The sequence below is a fragment of the Mirounga angustirostris genome, unplaced genomic scaffold (assembly GCF_029215605.1).
Source record: "Mirounga angustirostris isolate CCGP_5_RB_7025 unplaced genomic scaffold, mMirAng1.0.hap1 SCAF_13, whole genome shotgun sequence".
NCBI classification, from domain to species: Eukaryota; Metazoa; Chordata; class Mammalia; order Carnivora; family Phocidae; genus Mirounga; species Mirounga angustirostris.
Genome location: NW_026991721.1, coordinates 1,236,048 through 1,257,489, shown reverse-complemented (window position 1 = coordinate 1,257,489; position 21,442 = coordinate 1,236,048). Strand labels below are relative to the sequence as shown.

The window sequence follows — 21,442 nt, the reverse complement described above, 5'->3', positions numbered from 1 at the left end:
AATTTAGAAACATGAAAAAGAGGCTATCAAAGCCAATGGCAGGCCAGGGATGGGAGCACGTACACACACACACACACACACACACACACACACACACTGATTGTGCCCTGGAGAAAAGGCACAAACAGGAAGTAGGAAGTCAGTAAGTGATCAGCCTGATCTCTGGGCAGGTATATAAAGGGCTCCCGGCCCAGGAGGCTCCACACCTGAACACCTGTCCTCTGCACCTGCTCCTCTGACCTGCTCCACCCTCAACCCACCAGAATCATGAGCAGCTGTGGCTGTTCCGGAGGCTGCGGCTCCGGCTGTGGGGGCTGTGGTTCCGGCTGCTGTGTGCCCGTCTGCTGCTGTGTGCCCGCCTGCACCTGCTCCAGCTGTGGCTCCTGTGGGGTCTCCAAGGGGGGCTGTGGCTCCTGTGGGGTCTCCAAGGGGGGCTGTGGCTCCTGTGGGGTCTCCAAGGGGGGCTGCGGCTCCGGCTGTGGGGGCTGTGGTTCCGGCTGCTGTGTGCCCGTCTGCTGCTGTGTGCCCGCCTGCACCTGCTCCAGCTGTGGCTCCTGTGGGGTCTCCAAGGGGGGCTGTGGCTCCTGTGGGGTCTCCAAGGGGGGCTGTGGCTCCTGTGGGGTCTCCAAGGGGGGCTGTGGCTCCTGTGGGGGCTCCAAGGGGGGCTGTGGCTCCTGTGGAGGCTCCAAGGGGGGCTGCGGCTCCGGCTGTGGGGGCCGTGGCTCCGGGTGCTGTGTGCCCGTCTGCTGCTGTGTGCCAGCCTGCACCTGCTCCAGCTGTGGCTCCTGTGGGGTCTCCAAGGGGGGCTGTGGCTCCTGTGGGGTCTCCAAGGGGGACTGCGGCTCCGGCTGTGGGGGCCGTGGCTCTGGCTGCTGTGTGCCCGTCTGCTGCTGTGTGCCAGCCTGCACCTGCTCCAGCTGTGGCTCCTGTGGGGGCTGCAAGGGGGGCTGTGGCTCCCGTGGCTCCTGTGGTTGCTCCCAGTCCAGCTGCTGTGTCCCCTGCTGCTCCCAGTCCAGCTGCTGCAAACCCTGCTGCTGTTCTTCAAGCTGTGGGTCATCCTGCTGTCAGTCCAGCTGCTGTAAGCCCTGCTGCTCCCAGTCCAGCTGCTGTGTCCCCATTTGCTGCCAGTACAAGATCTGAGGTTCTGACCACAGACCCCAGGTAGCTCCAATCTGAGGTCCCCTGGCCATGACCAATGAGACATTCCATATCCCTGGAGCCCAAATCCTTGTCCATCTTCATCAGAAAGGAGTGACCTGAAACTTTGGGCCCAGAGTCCCAGCTCACCAGATCCTGTTCTTTTATCTATCCTGGAGCCCCTCCCCACTCACCTTCTAGAAGGCCCTTCCTCCTTGTCTGCTGCACTTGTATCTCAGCTCCTTGGGCTCTAAGCCTCTAAACACCCACCACTTCCCCCACTGAATTTGGTTAGGACTAGGTTCATGCTGTTACCATCCGAGACCTACCTCCCATTCCCACCACCTGTCTTCTCCACTTGTAATACCTGAGCTGAGGCTGGTGTGGGACTCCCAGGAGGCAGTGACGCCCCAGCTCTGGAGCTGCCTGGGACCCAAACCATCTCTCCTCTTCCCTGAGCCTTCCTCCACAGCTCTGTTCTCTGTCTGCCAGGGTCTGCTGCAGACCATGAAAAGCCCCTAAATAAACACATTGTCCAAACACAAGCCTTGGGCTCCCTGTGATTCCTTTCTTCCTTCCCCTGCAGGTGAACGAACTGCCCACCACGCTGGGATGAAAACCAGTGAAGTATCACGATATTTACAAATGTTTAACTGGTAATGCCTTTTCTAGACCCACATATTCTCAGAATATGTCCTACGGGTGCAGAGGCTGAGCTCTCAGATGCGGAGTGCATCCACAGGTGGGCGCCACAGCCGAGGCAACCCCCACTACCCCACACCCCGGTTTTCTGGTGGCTTGCATGGTTCACCTACCTGTGGCCAACCTCCATCTGGAAGCAGATGGTCTCCTCAGGTGGTGTCAGAAGGTCATAGCAGCCTTTACGCTGCATCCCCATACCCACCACATCATCCACCTCACTTCATACCATCACGTAGGCATTTTATCATCTTACATCATCATGAGAAGTGTTAAAAACAGCACCAGGGGAAAATAATACAGGGAGCTCTAGGTGTTCCCTCATGACTCGTTTATACTTCAGGCTAAAATGTTACATTTGTTTTTTAGTTTCTTTTCTTATTCTTTCTTTCTTTTCTTTTTTTTTTTCTTCTTTTTTTTTCCTTTTTTTTTTTTTTACCCTGTTCCCATTCCAAATAGGTTCTATTTCCCAACCTATGGGTTTGTTTTGTTTTATTTATTTATTTGAGAGAGATTGAGAGAGCAAGAGGGGAGGCAGAGGGAGAGGGAGAAGCAGACTCCCTGCTGAGCAGGGAGCCCAACATGGGACTCGATGCCAAGACCCTGGGATCATGACCTGAGCCAAAGGCAGCCGTTTAATGAACTGAGCCACCCAGGCACCACCCAACCTATGTTTTTAAGTTGCTTCTTTTATTTTTTTCTCATCTATGTTCTTAGATTTATGCCCCATACTAGCCCGTTTTTCACTCTACTCAATTTTATCTTGATATGTATATAGAAGTTCTGATCTCTTTGCAATTTGGGGATATAGTGTCCTCTAACACACAGACCAAAAATCAAGCAGGAACAGGCAGATCACCCTGCTTTGTCCACCCTAAGAAATTGTAATATCCCTCCCTGCCTTCCCCTTTTTTTATTGCTTTGGGTCATCTTGACTTTGGTTACATAGCTGTGGTAGCTTTTGACCACTTGGGATTTTTTTCTAAGGTGCATTTTGCTTGGGTCGCGGTTGCTATTTTGGACTCTGTCCATTCGCTCAACCATCCCTCAACAGAATGACTAGGAGGAGGAACTCCCAACAAAGAACCACAGACAATGTCCTCTGCCACAGAACTAATGGATATGGACATAAGCAGGATGTCAGAGATAGAATTCAGGATAGCAATCATAAAGTCAATAACTAGGCTTGAAAAAAGCATTAGTGACAATACAGAATCTCTAAGAACAGAAATGAGATCTAATCAGGCCAAACTTAAAAATGCTATGAATTAGATGCAGTCTAAACTGGATACTCTAACAGCCAGGGTAAATGAAGCAAAAGAACCAGTCAGTGATCTAGAAGATAAGCTGATAGAAAGGAAGGAAGCTGAAGAAGATAGGGATAGGCAGCTAGTAGCCCTTGCAAATAGACTTAGAGAGAGCAATGATGCCATGAAATGTTCCAATGTCAGATTTATTGGGATCCCCGAAGGGGTGGATAGAGAGAGAGGACTGGAAGGTATATTTGAGCAAATCACAGCGGAGAACTTCCCCAATCTGGGGAAGGAAACTAGCATTCGTGTCCAAGAGGCAGAGAGGACCCCCTCCCAAAATCAATAAAAATAGATCAACACCCAACATATTATAGAGAAGCTTGAAAATCTTGGAGCCAAGAAAGCTATCCTGAGAGCAGCTAGGGGGAAGGGATTTCTTATGTACAGAGGGAGGAACATCAGAATAACATCAGACCTATCCGCAGAGACCTGGCAAGCCAGAAAAGGCTGGCAAGACATATTCAGGGTACTAAATGAGAAGAACATGCAGCCAAAAATACTTTATCCAGCAAGGCTGTCATTTAGAATGGATGGAGAGATAAAGGGCTCCCAGGACCAGCAGAAACTGAAAGAATATGTGGCCACCAGTCCAGCCCTGCAAGAAATATTAAGGGGAATTCTATAAAAGAAGAAAGACCCAAGAGTAATATGGACCAGAAATTCACAGAGACTATCTATAGAAACAGGGACTTCACAGGCAATACAATGGCATTCAATTCATATTTTTCAATGGTTACTCTCAATGTAAACAGCTTGAATACTCCCATCAAAAGATACAGGGTTTCAGATTGTATTTAAAAAGCAGGACCCAGGCGGAGCAAGATGGCGGAGGAGTAGGAGACCTGGATTTCGTCTCCTCTCAGGAATTCAGCTGGATAGGGATCAAACCATTCTGAACACCTACGAACTCAACAGGAGATCGAAGAAAGGAATAGCAACAACTCTCTGAACAGAAAAGCGAGCACTTTCTGGAAGGTAGGACGTGCGGAGAAGTGAATCCGAGGCGATATTCGGGAGGATAGACGGCGGGGGAGGGGCCTCCGTCGGCCCTTCTGGCGAGTGATAGAGCCGCGGAGCACAAAGTCGGAACTTTTAAAAGTCTGCTCCGCCGAGGGACGTCACTCTGGTGGCTAAGCGGGGGGTGGAACCCTCCGGGACAGTGTGGTCTCAGGACCCTCGGGGTCACAGAAAGACCGGGAGTGCCTGAGTGTGGCAGAGCTCCCAGGGATCGGAGCGGGGAAGCCGGCTGCAGAGGCGGAGCCCAGGCGCGGGCTCTCAGCTCGGGGTGGCCATAAACCGTGATCCGCGGCCCAGTCGGGCCCCTGCTCCTCCAGCAGGGACCCAACAAGCGGCAGATCCAGGGAGACTCCCCGTCCTCCCCCCTGGAGGAGTGGTCCGGGAGCGCACCGCAGGGATCTGCTGGGTTTGGAGACTCCACCCGGGGTCGGGTGCCAGAGATAGAAACGCGCGGTCACAGGCCGGGTGAGCACGGAGTGCGGCCGGAGACCGGGGAGACGGGAGTGACTGACGGCTTTTCTCTGGGGGCTCACTGAGGAGCGGGGCCCGAGTTCTCGGCTCCTCCGGGGCAGAGATTGGGAGGCCGCCATTTTCACTCTCCGCCTCCAAAGCTGGACGGAAAGCTCGCAGGGAACAAAAGCCCCGGAGAGCAAACCCGAGCAGATTCCTTAGCCGGGAGGGGGCAAGGGCGGGGCAATTCCGCCTCCGGCAGAGACATTTGGAAACCACGGCAACAGGCCCCTCCCCAGAAGATCAGCGAGAACAGCCAGCCAAGACCAAGTTTACCGATCAATGAGAACAGCGGAACTCCAGCGCTAGGGGAATACTGCACATAGAATTCATGGCTTTTTTACCATGATTCTTTAGTCTTTCAAAGTTAATTTTTTTTAACTGTCTTTTTTTTTTGAATTTTTCTTTTTCCCTTTTTCAACCAACATCTTATCAATCCCTTTTTTAAAAAACATTTTTATTTTTCATTTTTAGAGTCATATTCTATCCCTTCATAGTAGTTACCTGTATTTTTGGCATATATATATAAGCTGTTCTCTCTTTAAAATTTTGAGATAGTTTCTTCTAACAGATCAAAATATACCCTAAATCTCTAGTGTATGGTTTTTTCTGCTCCCCTGCCTGATCACATTCTCTCCCTTTTTTTTTTCTTTTTTCTTTTTTTAGATCCTCTTCTTTCTTTTTTCAAACAACTTCTTATCAATTCCTTTTATAAAATTTTTTAAAATTTCCATCTTTACAGTCATATTCCATCCCTTCATCATATTAACCCTTATTTTTGTACATATGTAAGTTTTTCTTTCTTTAAAATTTAGGGAGGCACTTTCTTCTAAAAGACCAAAATACACCCCAAATCTAGTGTGTGGCACTGATCTATATACCAGCCTGATCATATTTGATCACATTCTGGTTTTTTTGTTGTTGTTGCTGTTTTGTTTTGTTTGTTTTTGTTTTTATCTTTATCTTTTTCTTTTTTTTTTTTTCTTTCTCTTTTTTCTCTCTTTCCGTTTCTTGTTCCACTGCTTCAGGTCTTTTCTGATTTGTTTAGAGTATATTTTCTGGGGACGTTGTTACTCTGCTAGCATTTTGTTCTCTCATTAATCTATTCTCCTCTACACAAAATGACAAGACGGAAAAAATCACCTCAACAAAAAGAACAAGAGGTAGTACCGACTGCCAGGGACCTACTGAATACGGACATTAGTACGATGTCAGATCTAGAGTTCAGAATCATCACTTTAAAGATACTAGCTGGGCTTGAAAAAAATATGGAAGTTATTAGAGAAACCCTTTCTGGAGAAGTAAAAGAACTAAAATCCAACCAAGTAGAAATCAAAAAGGCTATTAATGAGGTGCAATCAAAAATGGTGGCGCTAACTGCTAGAATAAATGAGGCAGAAGAGAGAATCAGTAATATAGAAGATGAAATGACGGAAAATAAAGAAGCTGAGAAAAAGAGAGATAAACAACTACTGGATCATGAGGGCAGAATTCGAGAGATAAGCGATACCATAAGATGAAACAACATTAGAATAATTGGGATCCCAGAAGAAGAAGAAAGAGAGAGAGGGGCAGAAGGTATAATGGAGCAAATTATAGCAGAGAACTTCCCTAATTTGGGGAAGGAAACAGGCATGAAAATCCAGGAAGCATAGAGAACCCCTCTCAAAACCAATAAAAATAGGTCAACACCCTGACATCTAATAGTAAAACTTACGAGTCTCATAGACAAAGAGAAAATCCTGAAAGCAGCTCGGGAGAAGAGATCTGTAACCTACAAGGGTAGAAACATTAGATTGGCAACAGACCTATCCACAGAGACCTGGCAGGCCAGAAAGGACTGGCAGAATATATTCAGAGCACTAAATGAGAAAAATATGCAGCCAAGAATACTATATCCAGCTAGGCTGTCATTGAAAATTGAAGGAGAGATAAAAAGCTTTCAGGACAAACAAAAACTAAAGGAATTTGCAAACACAAAACCAGCCCTACAGGAAATCTTGAAAGGGGTCCTCTAAGCAAAGAGAGAGCCTAAAAGCAACATAGACCAGAAAGGAACACAGACAATATACGGTAACAGTCACCTTACAGGCAATACAGTGGCACTAAATTACTATCTTTCAATAGTTACCCTGAATGTAAATGGGCTAAATGCCCCAATCAAAAGACACAGGCTATCAGACTGGATTAAAAAACAAGACCCATCGATATGCTGTCTGCAAGAGACTCATTTTAGAACCAAAGACACCCCCAGATTGAAAGTGAGGGGGTGGAAAACCATTTACCATGCTAATGGGCACCAAAAGAAAGCTGGGGTGGCAATCCTTATATCAGACAAATTAGATTTTAAACCAAAGACTGTAATAAGAGATGAGGAAGGACATTATATCCTACTTAAAGGATCTATCCAACAAGAAGATCTAACAATTGTAAATATCTATGCCCCTAACATGGGAGCAGCCAATTATAGGAGCCAATTAATAACAAAAGCAAAGAAACACATTGACAACAATACAATAATAGTGGGGGACTTTAACACCCCCCTCACTGAAATGGACAGATCGTCTAAGCAAAAGATCAACAAGGAAATAAAGACTTTAAATGACACACTGGACCAAATGGACTTCACAGACATATTCAGAACATTCCACCCCAAAGCAACGGAATACACATTCTTCTCTAGTGCCCATGGAACATTCTCCAGAATAGATCACATCCTAGGTCATAAATCAGGTCTCAACCGGTACCAAAAGATTGGGATCATTCCCTGCCTATTTTCAGACCACAATGCTTTGAAACTAGAACTCAATCACAAGAGGAAAGTTGGAAAGAACTCAAATACATGGAGGCTAAAGAGCATCCTACTGAAGAATGAATGGGTCAACGAGGAAATTAAAGAAGAATTTTAAAAATACATGGAAACCAATGAAAATGAAAACACAACTATTCAAAATCTTTGGGATACAGCAAAGGCAGTCCTAAGAGGAAAGTATATAGCAATGCAAGCCTTTCTCAAGAAACAAGAAAGGTCTCAAGTACACAACCTAACCCTACACCTAAAGGAGCTGGAGAAAGAACAGCAAATAAAGCCTAAACCCAGCAGGAGAAGAGAAATAATAAAGATCAGAGCAGAAATCAATGAAATAGAAACTAAAAGAACAGTAGAACAGATCAATGAAACTAGGAGCTGGTTCTTTGAAAGAATCAACAAGATTGATAAACCCCTGGCCAGACTTATCAAAAAGAAAAGAGAAATGACCCAAATGACCCAAATGACCCAAATCAACAAATCATGAAAGAGGAGAGATCACAACCAACACCAAAGAAATACAAACAATTATAAGAACATATTATGAGCAACTCTATGCCAGCAAATTAGATAACCTGGAAGAAATGGATGCATTCCTAGAGATGTATCAACTACCAAAACTGAACCAGGAAGAAATAGAAAACCTGAACAGACCTATAACCACTAAGGAAATTGAAGCAGTCATCAAAAATCTCCCAACAAACAAAAGCCCAGGGCCAGATGGCTTCCCAGGGGAATTCTACCAAACATTTCAAGAAGAATTAATACCTATTCTTCTGAAACTGTTTCAAAAAATAGAAATGGAAGGAAAACTTCCAAACTCATTTTATGAGGCCACCATTACCTTGATCCCAAAAGCAGACAAAGACCCCATCAAAAAGGAGAATTACAGACCAATATCCCTGATGAACATGGATGCAAAAATTCTCACCAAAATACTAGCCAATAGGATACAACAGTACATTAAAAGGATTATTCACCACGACCAAGTGGGATTTATTCATGGGCTGCAAGGTTGGTTCAACATCCGCAAATCAATCAATGTGATAAAATACATTAATAAAAGAAAGAACAAGAATCATATGACCCTCGCAATAGATGCAGAAAAAGCTTTTGACAAAGTACAGCATCCTTTCTTTTTTTTTTTAAGACTTTATTTATTTATTTGACAGAGAGACAGACAGAAGAGCACAAGCAGAGGGAGTGGCAGAGGGAGAGGGAGAAGCAGGCTCTGCATCAAGCAGGGAGCCCGATGCGGGACTCGATCCCAGGACCCTGGGATCATGACCCGAGCCGAAGGCAGACGCTTAACGACTGAGCCACCCAGGTGCCCCAGTACAGCATCCTTTCTTGATCAAAACTCTTCAGACTATAGGGATAGAGGGTACATACCTCAATATCATAAAAGCCATCTATGAAAAACCTACAGCGAATATCATCCTCAATGGGGAAAAACTGAGGGCTTTCCCCCTAAGGTCAGGAACGTGGCAGGGATGTCCACTATCACCACTGCTATTCAACAATAGTATTGGAAGTCCTAGCCACAGCAATCAGACAACAAAAAGAAATCAAAGGCATCCAAATTGGCAAAGAAGAAGTCAAACTCTCACTCTTTGCAGATCATATGATACTTTATGTGGAAAACCCAAAAGACTCCCCCCAAAAACTGCTAGAACTCATACAGGAATTCAGTCAAGTGGCAGGATATAAAATCAATGCACAGAAGTCAGTGGCATTCCTATACACCAACAACAAGACAGAAGAAAGAGAAATTAAGGAGTCGATCCCATTAACAATTGCACCCAGAACCATAAGATACCTAGGAATAAATCTAACCAAAGAGACAAAAGCTCTGTACTCAGAAAACTATAAAATACTCATGAAAGAAATTGAGGAAGACACAAAGAAATGGAAAAACGTTCCATGCTCATGGATTGGAAGAACAAATATTGTGAAGATGTCAATGCTACCTAGAGCAATCTACACATTCAATGCAATCCCCATCAAAATACCATCCACTTTTTTCAAAGAAATGGAACAAATAATCCTAAAATTTGTATGGAACCAGAAAAGACCCCAAATAGCCAGAGGAATGTTGAAAAAGAAAAGCAAAGCCGGTGGCATCACATTTCTGGACTTCCAGCTCTATTACAAAGCTGTCATCATCAACACAGCATGGTACTGGCACAAAAACAGACACATAGATCAATGGAACAGAATAGAGAGCCCAGAAATGGACCCTCAACTCTATGGTCAACTCATCTTTGACAAAGCAGGAAAGAATGTCCAATGAAACAAAGACAGTCTCTTCAACAAATGGTGTTGGGAAAATTGGATAGCCACATGCAGAAGAATGAAACTGGACCATTTCCTTACACCACACACAAAAATAGACTCCAAATGGTTGAAAGACCTCAATGTGAGACAGGAGTCCATCAAAATCCTAAAGGAGAACACAGGCAGCAGCCTCTTTGACCTCAGCCGAAGCAAATTCTTCCTAGAAACATCGCCAAAGGCAAGGGAAGCAAGGGCAAAAATGAACTAGTAGGACTTCATCAAGATAAAAAGCTTTTGCAAAGCAAAGGAAACAGTCAACAAAACCAAAAGACAACCGACAGAATGGGAGAAGATATTTGCAAATGACATATCAGATAAAGGGCTAGTATCCAAAATCTATAAAGAACTCATCCAACTCAACACCCAAAGAACAAAGAATCCAATCAAGAAATGGGCAGAAGACATGAACAGACATTTTTCCAAAGAAGACATCCAAATGGCCAACAGACACATGAAAAAGTGCTCAATATCGCTCAGCATCAGGGAAATCCAAATCAAAACCTCAATGAGATACCACCTCACACCAGTCAGAATGGCTAAAATTAACAAGTCAGGAAACCACAGATGTTGGCGGGGATGCGGAGAAAGGGGAACCCTCCTACACTGTTGGTGGGAATGCAAGCTGGTGCAGCCACTCTGGAAAACTGTATGGAGGTTCCTCAAAAAGTTGAAAATAGAGCTACCGTATGATCCAGCAATTGCACTACTGGGTATTTACCCCAAAGATACAAAAGTAGGGATCCGAAGGGGTACGTGCACCCCGATGTTTATAGCAGCAATGTCCAAAATAGCCAAACTGTGGAAAGAGCCAAGATGTCCATCGACAGATGAATGGATAAAGAAGATGTGGTATATATATACAATGGAATATTATGCAGCCATCAAAAGGAATGAGATCTTGCCATTTGCAACGACGTGGATGGAACTGGAGGGTATTATGTTGAGCGAAATAAGTCAAACAGAGAAAGACATGTATCATATGATCTCACTGATATGAGGAATTCTTAATTGCAGGAAACAAACTGAGGGTTGCTGGAGTGGGGGGTGGGGTGGGAGGGATGGGGTGGCTGGGTGATAGACACTGGGGAGGGTATGTGCTCTGGTAAGCGCTGTGAATTGTGCAAGACTGCTGAATCTCAGATCTGTACCTCTGAAACAAATAATGCAATATATGTTAAGAAAAAAAAAAAAGAAGAAGAAGGTAGCAGGAGGGGAAGAATGAAGTGGGGGAAATCGGAGGGGTAGACGAACCATGAGAGACGATGGACTCTGAAAAACAAACTGAGGGTTTTAGAGGGGAGGGGGGTGGGGGGATGGGTTAGCCCGGTGATGGGTATTAAGGAGGGCACGTACTGCATGGAGCACTGGGTGTTATATGAAAACAATGAATCGTGGATCACCACATCAAAAACTAATGATGTATTATATGGTGATTAACATAACATAACAAAATTTTAAAAATTAAAAAAAAAAAAGAAAGAAAACACACGGATGAGACCAGAGGTGGGTGCTAACATATTTGTGTGTGTGTGTGTGTGTGTGTGTGTGTGTAGAGGACAGAATATTACTCAACCAGCAAAAAGAATGAAATCTTGCCATTTGCAATATGTGAGATATATATATATATATATATATATATATATATACACATATATATATATATATATACACACATCTGTTTCTATTTGCTTTTACTTTTAGTAATTTCAAGGCAATTGTATTGATACCACCTAATTTTATTAAACAATGCTTTCAAAAAAACTACACCAACTTACATCCCAAGAACAATGTACAAAAGCACCTTTCCCCAACTTCACGAGTAATAGCTGTCATCACTCTTGTTAATTTTGCCAGACTGGTGGATACCAATATCTTACTCTTTAATTTGCTTTTGTCTGACTGCCAGTGAATCTGACCTACTTGTCAACATGTAGAAACCATCGTGCTGTAGGGACCAGAACCGGTGGACGAGTCCAGCAAGGTCTCAGGACATAAGATCAACATACGAAAACTCACTGCCCATGAATAATTTGAACACGAAATTAAGAAAAAACCTTATGCACAATAGAAAGAGAATGAAAGAATAAAATACTTGGGAATGGATTTAACAAGAGAGGTACAAAACTAATATGCTAAAAGTGACAAAACATTGTTAAAGAAATTAAAGGAAATGTAAGTAAATGAGGAAACTGAAAATTTGTGTCCCACCAAACACACTCTCTGAAGCCCTGATCCCCTGAGTGCTGGGTGTGGACATGGAGCCTCGAGGGAGGTGATTGTGGTTACATGAGGTTAGAAGGATGGGCTGATCCCAGAGGACTGGTGTCCTGATAGCAAGAGACACCCAGAGCTCTCTCTCCATAGCTCTCTGTCCATCTCTCCGTCTCTCTCTCCATCTCTCTCCCCATCTCTCTCTCCCTCCATCTCTCTCTCTCCATTGTCCTCTCTCCATGTCTCTCTCTGTCTCTCCATCTCTGTATCTCTCTCCATCTCTCTATCTCTCTCTCCATCTCTCTCTCCATCTTTCTATCTCTCTCCATCTCTGTCCATCTCTGTCCATCTCTCTCTCCACCTCTCTCCCTCCATCTCTTTCTCTCTCTATCTCTCTCTCCATGTTCTCTCCTTCTCTCCATCTCTCTCTCTCCTCTCCATCTCTGTCTCCATCTCTCCATCTCTCTCCATCTCTCTTTCCATGTTTCTCTCCTTCTTTCTGTCTCCATCTCTATCTCTCCATCTCTCTCTCCATATCTATCTATCTATCTATCTATCTATCTATCTATCTATCTATCTATCATCTATCTATCTCTCTATCTCTCTATCTCTATCTCTATCTCTATTTCTCCCTCTCACCTGCTAGGGAAAGGCCGTGTGTCCTCACAGTGAGAACATCACCATCTATAACCCAAAGGGAGAGTTTTCACCAGAAGCTGAATCTGCAGGCACCTTGCTTTTGGGCTCTGGCATCCAGAACTGTGAGGAGGTTAATTTCTGTTAAGCCACCATGTCTGGTATTTTGTTATGGTGGCCTGAGCTGACTAATACAAAGTTCACAGACCTGGAGACTTAACGATGTTATGGCAACACTTCCCACATTGATCTATAGATTCCCTATCAGAATCCCAGCTGTCTTCAGGCAGAAACTGACAAGCTGACTCTAAAGTTCATATGGAAACTCAAGGGACCTTGAGTAGCCAAAACCATCTTTAAGAAGGGGAACAAAGCTGGGGGTTCACATTTCCTGATTTCAAATCCTGCTACAAAGCCATGGTGATGAAGACAGTGTGGCACTGGCTTACGGACAGACACACAGACCAATGGAACAGAATAGAGGGCCTCACGCACATGGCCAGTTTCTTTTTTTTTTAAGGATGTTATTTATTTATTTGACACACAGAGAGAGACAGCTAGAGAGGGAACACAAGCAGGGGGAGTGGGAAAGGGGGAAGCAGGCTCCTGGCTGAGCAGGGAGCCCGATGCGGGGCTCGATCCCAGGACCCTGGGATCATGACCTGAGCCGAAGGCAGATGCTTAACAACTGAGCCACCCAGGCGCCCCAACATGGCCAGTTTCTGACAAGGGAGTTAAGATCGGTGGGGAAAGAACAGTCTCTTCGGCCATGTACAAGGGGATGAGTCGGAGCCTTACTTTACACCATATACAAAAGTTGACTCAAAATGGACCAAAGGGCCCAAATGTAAGAGTCAAACTATAACACTCTCGGAAGAGGACACAGGATAATCTTCATGAACTTGGGTCTGGCAGTGGTGTCTTGGATGTGATGCCAGAAGCAGAGGCAACAAAAGAAGAACTAGATAAATTGGACACCAGTAAAACTTTAAGTTTGTGCCTCAAAGGACACGGTCAAGAGAGTGAAGAGACAGCCTAAGGTGGGAGAAAATATCTACAGATCACAGGACTCATAAGGCTCTAGTGTCCAAAATACATAAAAAAACTCTTGCAACTCAAAAATACAAAACAGATAACACAACTAAAAAGTGGGCAAAGGATCTTGGTAGATATTTCTCTGAAGAAGACACACAGATGGCCAACAAGCACACAAAAATATTCTCAGCATCATTAGCATCAGGCAAGTGCAAATCCAAACCAGAGAGAGTACCACTTCACGCCCACCAGGATGGCTCAACAGAAAAGATGAGACACTAGCAAGCATTGGAGAGGATGTGGGAAACATGCGACCCTCGTGACTGCTGGAGTGGGTGCAGCCACTGCGGAAAGCAGCCTGGCAACTCTTCCGAGTTAAACACAGAGTCACCGTATGACCCAGGAAGTCCACCCAAGAGAAATGAAAACATAGGTCCACAGGAAGCCTGCACTCAAACCTCACGGGAGCATCCTCACAACAGCCAAATGTCCATCAGGTGATGGACGGATAGAAGAGAGGTAGTTGATCCATAAAATGGAATATTGTTGACAAATAATATCCGATAAAAAGGAATGAAGTAGTGGCATAGACTACAGCAAGGATGAAACTCCACACATTACGCCAAGTTGAGGAAGCCAGACACAGAAGACCGCCTAGTATAGCGTCTCATTTTTATGTAATTTCCAAAATAGGCAAATACATACAGACAGGAAGCAGATGAGTGGTTGTGTAAGGCTGGGCTGGGGAGGGTGAGTTGGGGGGTTTCTTCTTGAGGTGATGAGCATGCTGTACGCTTGATGGTGGGTGTAGTTGTGAAAACACTGAACACCACCCAGTTGTGCACCTTTGGTGGGTGAATCCTATGCTATGTCAATCTTATCCCAACCAACCATTACAAAAGAAGTCATCAGAGAGGTTGAGGGTCAGCGGAGGGGGTCCAGCACCCCTGGACAGAGGGTCCTGGTGAGGTCAGGGCACAGGAGAGTGTGAGCTAGAAAGGGGGCGGGGAGTGGGGGAGGGGTGCACAAGCTGAGCACAAAGTGGGATTGTACTCATTAGGAGCAAAGTTAAGGAGGCCACCAACCAAGGGGAAAGGAGGTCAAGAAACTGACAGGGTTAGGAACAATGATCCACCTGCATACAGAAATCACCAAGAATCAACCCAGAAACTGTTGGAGAGCATGGCCTTGAGCCAGCAGCCAAACTCACCAAGCAGTGGGGTCCTGGCGTCCTATCAGCACGACTGACAGACCGTGGCAAAGCTGCAGGGTTCTGGGGGGCATGGGGGGCGCCCTAGGTCCAGAGCCGGTTCCCAAACTCGGCACTGGGGCTTGTCATTTGCATTATTCAGTTCCTCTCTATCCTTTTATTTTTTGTCCAAAGATAAATCCAATTCTGAAAGTGAGATATTGAAATCGCCTTCCATAATTCCATTTTTATCCATCTCCCCTTACACTTCTAATCATTTTTGTTTATCATTGTAGCAACTCTGCTGTTTGGGACATACGGGTCCATGGTTGTTTCAGCTTTTCCATAGAGCTCGCCTTCTAGCATCAGCCTCTTTACCCTGTTTGGTGCTTTTAATCCTAAATGTCGCCTTATGCACTTGCTGCTCTGGGCTTGTCCGTTCTTCTCTGCCTGTCGTCTCTGTATCACTCGCTTGATTTTCAGCGCTTCTCCATCACTCTGTTACGTGTTTCTCGGAAACTGCATACCACCGAGTTTCACGTTTTTCCACAAGTCCGTGTCTTCATCAGAAGAATGCAGCCCCCTCCTGAGGAAGCTGTCCTGATACACGGTGTCTGGTCAGGGCATCCCTCAAGGATTTCTGCAGACAGGTGGGTGCCCGGGTGACAGAACTGCTATATCCTCGTTCTTTCTGTGCAGGAGTTTCCCGCAATATTCTTCAGGATTATTTCTCCCAGCAATCCTCCCTGAGGCTGGGTGAGCCTTTTCAGCTGTTGACTCGCTGCCAACTAGCTCTGGGGATTGTCTTTTATAGGGCGCTTCGTTCCTGCTTCTCCCCTGCCGTCTGCCTGCCTCCCGATGACACTCCCATTGTTCTTGCGTGCCATGTGCTGGGTGGGTTCTCACCCCTTCCTCTCGTAGTTTTCCTTTATGTTCCTGTTATGTGATGTGAGATTTTCCTTCCACTTAATCTTCCAGAGCAATAATGTCAGCCCATGACTGTCCTTCCAGTCATCTACAACAGTTTTTTTCTAAATTGTACTTCTTTTAGGGCAGTTTTAGGTTCATGACAAAACTGAGAAAAAGATGCAAAGGTCTCCCACAGATGCCCCTGCCTCCCCACATGCATAGCCTCGGCCACCGACGACAACCCCACCAGACACAGCTTTGTTGAAGCTGATGAATCTGCACTCACATCGTTGGGTGCAAAGCCCTTGGTCTACACCCTCACATGTGGTGAGTGAGTCCTTCATCTACAGCTCACTCATGGTGTTGTATGTTCTATGGGTTTTAACACACATATAATGGCATATATCCACTACCACAGTGTCATGCGAAGTGGGGTCCCTGCCCTAAACCCCTCCCTGCCCTGCCTGTTCATCCCTCCCCCCGTCCAAACCCTGACAACCACTGGTCCCTGTACCATCCCCCTAGTTCTGCCTTTCCTAGAATGTTGTAGAGTTGGGATCACACAGTCTATGGTTGTCTCCTTTCACTTAGTAAGAGGCATTTAAGGTAGTCTCCATGACTTTTCATGGCTTGATAGCTCATTTTTAGCACTAAAGAATATTCTAGCATCTGGATAGACCACAGTTTATTTATCCATCCCCTACTGAAGGGCATCTTGGTTGCTTCCAAGTTTTGCCAATTATAGGTAAAGCTTCTATAAACATCTGTGTGCAGGTTTTTGTGTGGACATAAGCTTTCAGCTCCTTTGGGTAAATATTAAGTAGCACAATTGCTAGATCATATGGTAAGAGTATGTTTAGTTTTGCAAGAAATCACCAAACTGTCTTCCAGAGGGGCTGCACCATTCTGCATTCCCACCAGTGGTGAGAGAGCGTTCCTGCTGCTCCTCATCCTTGCCAACACTTGGTGTTGTTTGTTTAGTCGTTTTTTGGGTTTTTTTAATCATGGGTTTTTTGGGGTTTTTTTTTAGTTTTCAGTGACATGATATTATTGCTTATGTGGAAAATCCCACATAACCAACAAAAAATCTAGAATAAGTGACTGTAGCAAAGTTGCAGGATACAAGGTTAATATAAAATGTCAATTGCTTTTTCATACGCCAGCAATGAGCAATTGGAATTTAACATTAAAAACTCAGTATTATTTACATTAGCACCAAAAAATGAAATATTTAGGTAAAAATCTAATAAAACATATACAAGACATATCCAAGGAAACTACACAACGCTGATAAAAGAGATCATCCCACCTTGATCTGCAGAGCTGTAGACAAAGGATTCAGTGTGATCCCAATAAAGATCCCAGCCTGTTATTCCACGGATGTCGAAAAACTGATGTTGGAGACTCTAGCAAAAGGCAAAAGACCCAGAATAGCCAACACAAATAGAGGAAAACAAAGTCCAAAGACTTACATTGCCCAACTTCAGTACCCACCACAGGTCACAGTAATCACTGTGGCACTGGTGAGAAAACAGAAAAATAGAGCCACAGAACAGAGACCCCAGAAACAGACCCACATGAGTGTAGTCAGCTGATGTGACAAGGGAGCAAAGCCAATTCAGGGGATAAAAAATAGACTTTTCAACAAATGGTGCTGGAACTCTTGGACATCTACAAACAAGAAAGAAAAAAGAGGGGTGCCTGGGTGGCTCAGTCGGCTAAGCATCTGCCTTTGGCTCAGGTAATGATCTCAGGGTCCTGGGATTGAGTCCCACACTGGGCTCTCGGCTCAGCAGGGAGTCTGCTTCTCCCTCTCCCTCTGCCCCTCCCCCTGCTTGTGCTCACTCTCTCTGTCTCTCTCTCTCTCTCAAATAAATAAATAAAATCTTAAAAAGGGGGGGCACCTGGGTGGCTCAGTCGTTAAGCGTCTGCCTTCAGCTCAGGTCATGATCTCAGGGTCCAGGGATCGAGACCCACATCAGGCTCCTTGCTCAGCGGGAAGCCTGCTTCTCCCTCTCCCACTCCCCTTGCTTGTGTTCCCTCTCTTGCTGTCCCTCTCTCTGTCAAAAAATAAATAAAATCTTTTTTAAAATTCTTAAAAAAAGAAAAAAGGAAGAATCTACATCCAGACCTTACACTCTTCACAAAAATAAACTCAAAATGGACCACAGATCTCAACATAAGACACAAAACTATTAAAGTCCTAAAAGACAACAGACAGAAATCTAGGTGATCTTGGGTTTGGTGACAACTTAGACACAACACCAAAAGGACATCCTTGAAAGAAAAATTTGTTAAGTTGTACTTCAAGAACATTAAAGACATCTGCTCTATGAAAGACACTGAGAAAATGAAAACACAAGACACAGCCTGGGGGGAAAACACAAAACACATGTCAGATACAGGACTGGCATCCAAAATATACAAAGAACTTTTGAAACTCAACAATAAGAAAACAACTCAATTTAAAAAGTGGGCAAAAGATCTGAACATATACCTCACCAAAGAAGATACACAGATTGCACATAAGCCATCTTATGGCTGCTCCATAAGATGCTCCATATCCTACGCCCACACACCCCCTGGTGGGAATATAATGGTGCATCCACTTTGGACAATTTCTTATAAAACTAAATATGCTCTTACCTTATGATTCAGCAGTCACATTCCCTGGTATTTACCCAAGGGAGGTGAAAGTTTACATCCATATAAAAACCTGCATGTGGATGGTTATAGCAGCTTTATTCATAATTGTCAAAACTTGGAAGCAACCAAGATGACCTTCAGTAGGTGAATGGATAAATAAAAAAACAAAAAAACAAAAACCAAAAAAACAAAAAAACAAAACTGTGGGAAGTCCAGACAATGAAATATTAAAAAGAAATGAGCTATCAAGCCATGAAAAGTCATGGAGGCACCTTAAATGCGTCTTACTAAGTGAAAAAGTGAAAAAAAATCCAATCTGAAATGACCACATACTGCATGATCCCAATGCTACGACATTCTGGAAAAGGCAAAACGAAGGAACTGATAACAAGACCAGTGGTTGCCAGGGGTTGGTGGAGGGAGGGGAAGAGAGATGAACAGACAGAGCCCAGAGGATTTTAAGACAGTGAAACTATTTTTCTGTATGATACCATAATGATGACTGCATGTCATTATGATTTTTCAAAACCATGGAATGTGCAACAAGAGTGATCCCAAAGTAAACTATGGACTTTGATTAACACTAGTGTATCAATGTTGGTTCATTAATTGCAACAAATATACAACATTAAAGCGAGATGTTAGAAATATGGAAAATTAGGGGGTGGTGGGTAAAGGGGATATATGGGAATCCTCTGTACTTTTCACTCATTTTTTCTGTAAACCTAAAACTGCTAAAAAAATTGTTTTTTGGTTTTTTTTTAAAGATTTTATTTATTTATTTGAGACAGAGAGAGCATGAGAGTGGGGAGGGTCAGAGGGAGAAGCAGACTCCCTGCCGAGCAGGGAGCCCGATGTGGGACTCGATCTGGGGACTCCGGGATCATGACCTGAGCTGAAGGCAGTCGCTTAACCAACTGAGCCACCCAGGCGCCCGAAAAAATTGTTATTTTTTTAAAAATCTTCATGTGCATACACTTGACTTGTCTGAACTGGTCTTCTTTTCTTGTTCACCTGCCATTCATCCCACCAGAAACTCCATTTTTGGGGGATCTGGTGCCCAGGCTCCTTGTCCCTCCAACTTGCTCACCCCCTTGTGTGATGCATGTGCCCTGCTGCTCTGTGGGGCCCACTTCACCTCCTAGAGTCTGTAATGGCTGCATTCCCACAAGATGTGAAAGGTCAGATGCCCAGTTAGGCAGCAGGTGGGATCCACTCTGCTCCCCAGTGCTCCCATGTCCTTCCAGAAGTAGAGGACTCATCTCACCTTTTTCTTAGCTATGTGGGAACAGAGGGAGAGAACCCCCAGGAGGGGGACAGAAACTGACTTGCACTGTGCTCCATGGCTTTCTGTGGTCAGTCCTTGCCCAGGCCAGGGTCTCTGACTGTTCCCAACATCTCATCAAGCTCAGAGGTTCAAGGAAAGCCTGAACCTCATCTACCACCTCACCCATGACCTCCCTGCCTGCTGCCCTTGAAAGACACATGGCTGGGAATTAAGGATGGCAGCAGGGAAAGGATGCTACATATTCAAGCTGCCATCACCCAAGAATGCCCTCTAAATTTTACTTCTGGATGTAGATGCAAAAATGTCTAAATAGTAATCAATAGACTACAACAGTGTATCAAAATAAAAATACACTATGACCAAGCTCGGTTGCAGCCCCAAGCATGCAAGGATGGTTCAATACCAAGAACTCCAGTCAAAGCGGCAGATGTAGAAATAGCCACCTTCCCATTGGCTAGGAAGACCTGAGATGAGAGCACAAGCCAGGCACAGACGCTGCACACTGATTTATTAAGGTCACTATTTAATCAAGTAAAAGGCTAACTTCATGGGGAACAAGGTGCATCTCTACAGAAATTATCACATAACTTGCTGATTTGGAGGATCCCTTGTCAGGACCAGAATCAGAGGTAGAGACTATAAAGAAAAGTGAAAGAAAGGGTGGGAAATTTTCACACTAAGGGGAGCAGTCTAGCCAAGGGTGGATGGTTGGAGACCAGAGGAAGAAGGTAGTCAGCAGGAGGCTGATGTCCAAAGGCATGGCCAAGAGAAATTAGGAGCAGGGACATCTGGTACGCAGACTTAAGTTTTCCTTTTCAGTAGAGTAATCCTCTTATGCTCACTTCAAGCTTTTTAACCATCCCTTCAACAAAGTAGCCTTGCATTAGCAATGGCTTGGTGATTAGAGAGAAACCACCCCTTCTCCTGTGGAGCAAAGCTGAGAAGGGGAGCAGACTCGGAAGCTAGAGAAAGTAGCTCAGGATGAACAGATGGTCTGAATGGAAACAGGGCAAACAGTAACCAGTGATATTTGTGAGATTTTCAGAAATAATCAAGTGGGAGAAGGGATTCCTTTGCAAATACCAGGATGGGGGCTAGATTATTCTTATTTTGGTAGTAAAGGATAGGGTGTTCCCAGAAGGGACAAAGGCATGGGTAAACTGAGGCAACATAAACATAATACACTTATTCATACTTACAGAAACCAACCAAAATGTCATCTCAAGATGACAAGATTATGGGAATTATTTTCTTCTTTAGATTTTTACTGTTTCCAGTAAAGACCATGGATGATTTTTACAATCTAAACATGTAAGAAGAATATTGGGGGAGGTCAGCACAGTACAGGTAAGGGCACCCGGGCAGGAGCATCAATGGGTCACTTGAGGCCAGCAGAGAGGGCAGGTGACCAATGCCTGGGGCTCCTGGGGAAACACAGATATCCTGGAGCTGAGGTTCTAATTATAGGGCCCAAAACAAAGGTAGAAAAGACAAATTTAGGAAACAGAAAGTGGATGCTCACCTGAGCCAGGAGGAAGGCACTGGCGAAGAGGGAAAATAGGGCTTGGAAAAACAGTATAAACAGTCACAAGGAAGTCACCTTGTGCCCTGTGAGGCCACTAGACACATATAAAAAGGGCCCAGCCCAGGAGGCTCCACACCTGAACACCTGTCCTTTGCACCTGCTCCTCTGACCTGCTCCACCC

The 21,442-nt window shown here is 44.7% G+C and overlaps 1 protein-coding gene across 1 annotated transcript; it reads right to left on the bottom strand.

Moving 5' to 3' along the window:
- Positions 1-251: 251 nt before the first annotated feature.
- On the bottom strand, positions 252-2,035 carry LOC135362317 (protein TsetseEP-like). Its single transcript, XM_064576424.1, has 2 exons — positions 1,964-2,035; positions 252-1,046 (listed from the first exon to the last, which is right to left on the bottom strand). Exons 1-2 carry the CDS (start codon positions 2,033-2,035, stop codon positions 252-254), a joined length of 867 nt encoding a protein of 288 aa, XP_064432494.1.
- Positions 2,036-21,442: the final 19,407 nt, after the last annotated feature.

Excerpts from the sequence above, each read along its gene's own strand:
- LOC135362317 (XM_064576424.1), bottom strand. The coding sequence starts at position 2,035 with ATGGGGATGCAGCGTAAAGGCTGCTATGACCTTCTGACACCACCTGAG. Across the intron at positions 1,047-1,963 it reads CCATCTGCTTCCAGATGGAG|CTTGAAGAACAGCAGCAGGG; the intron begins GTTGGCCACAGG and ends GATGACCCACAG.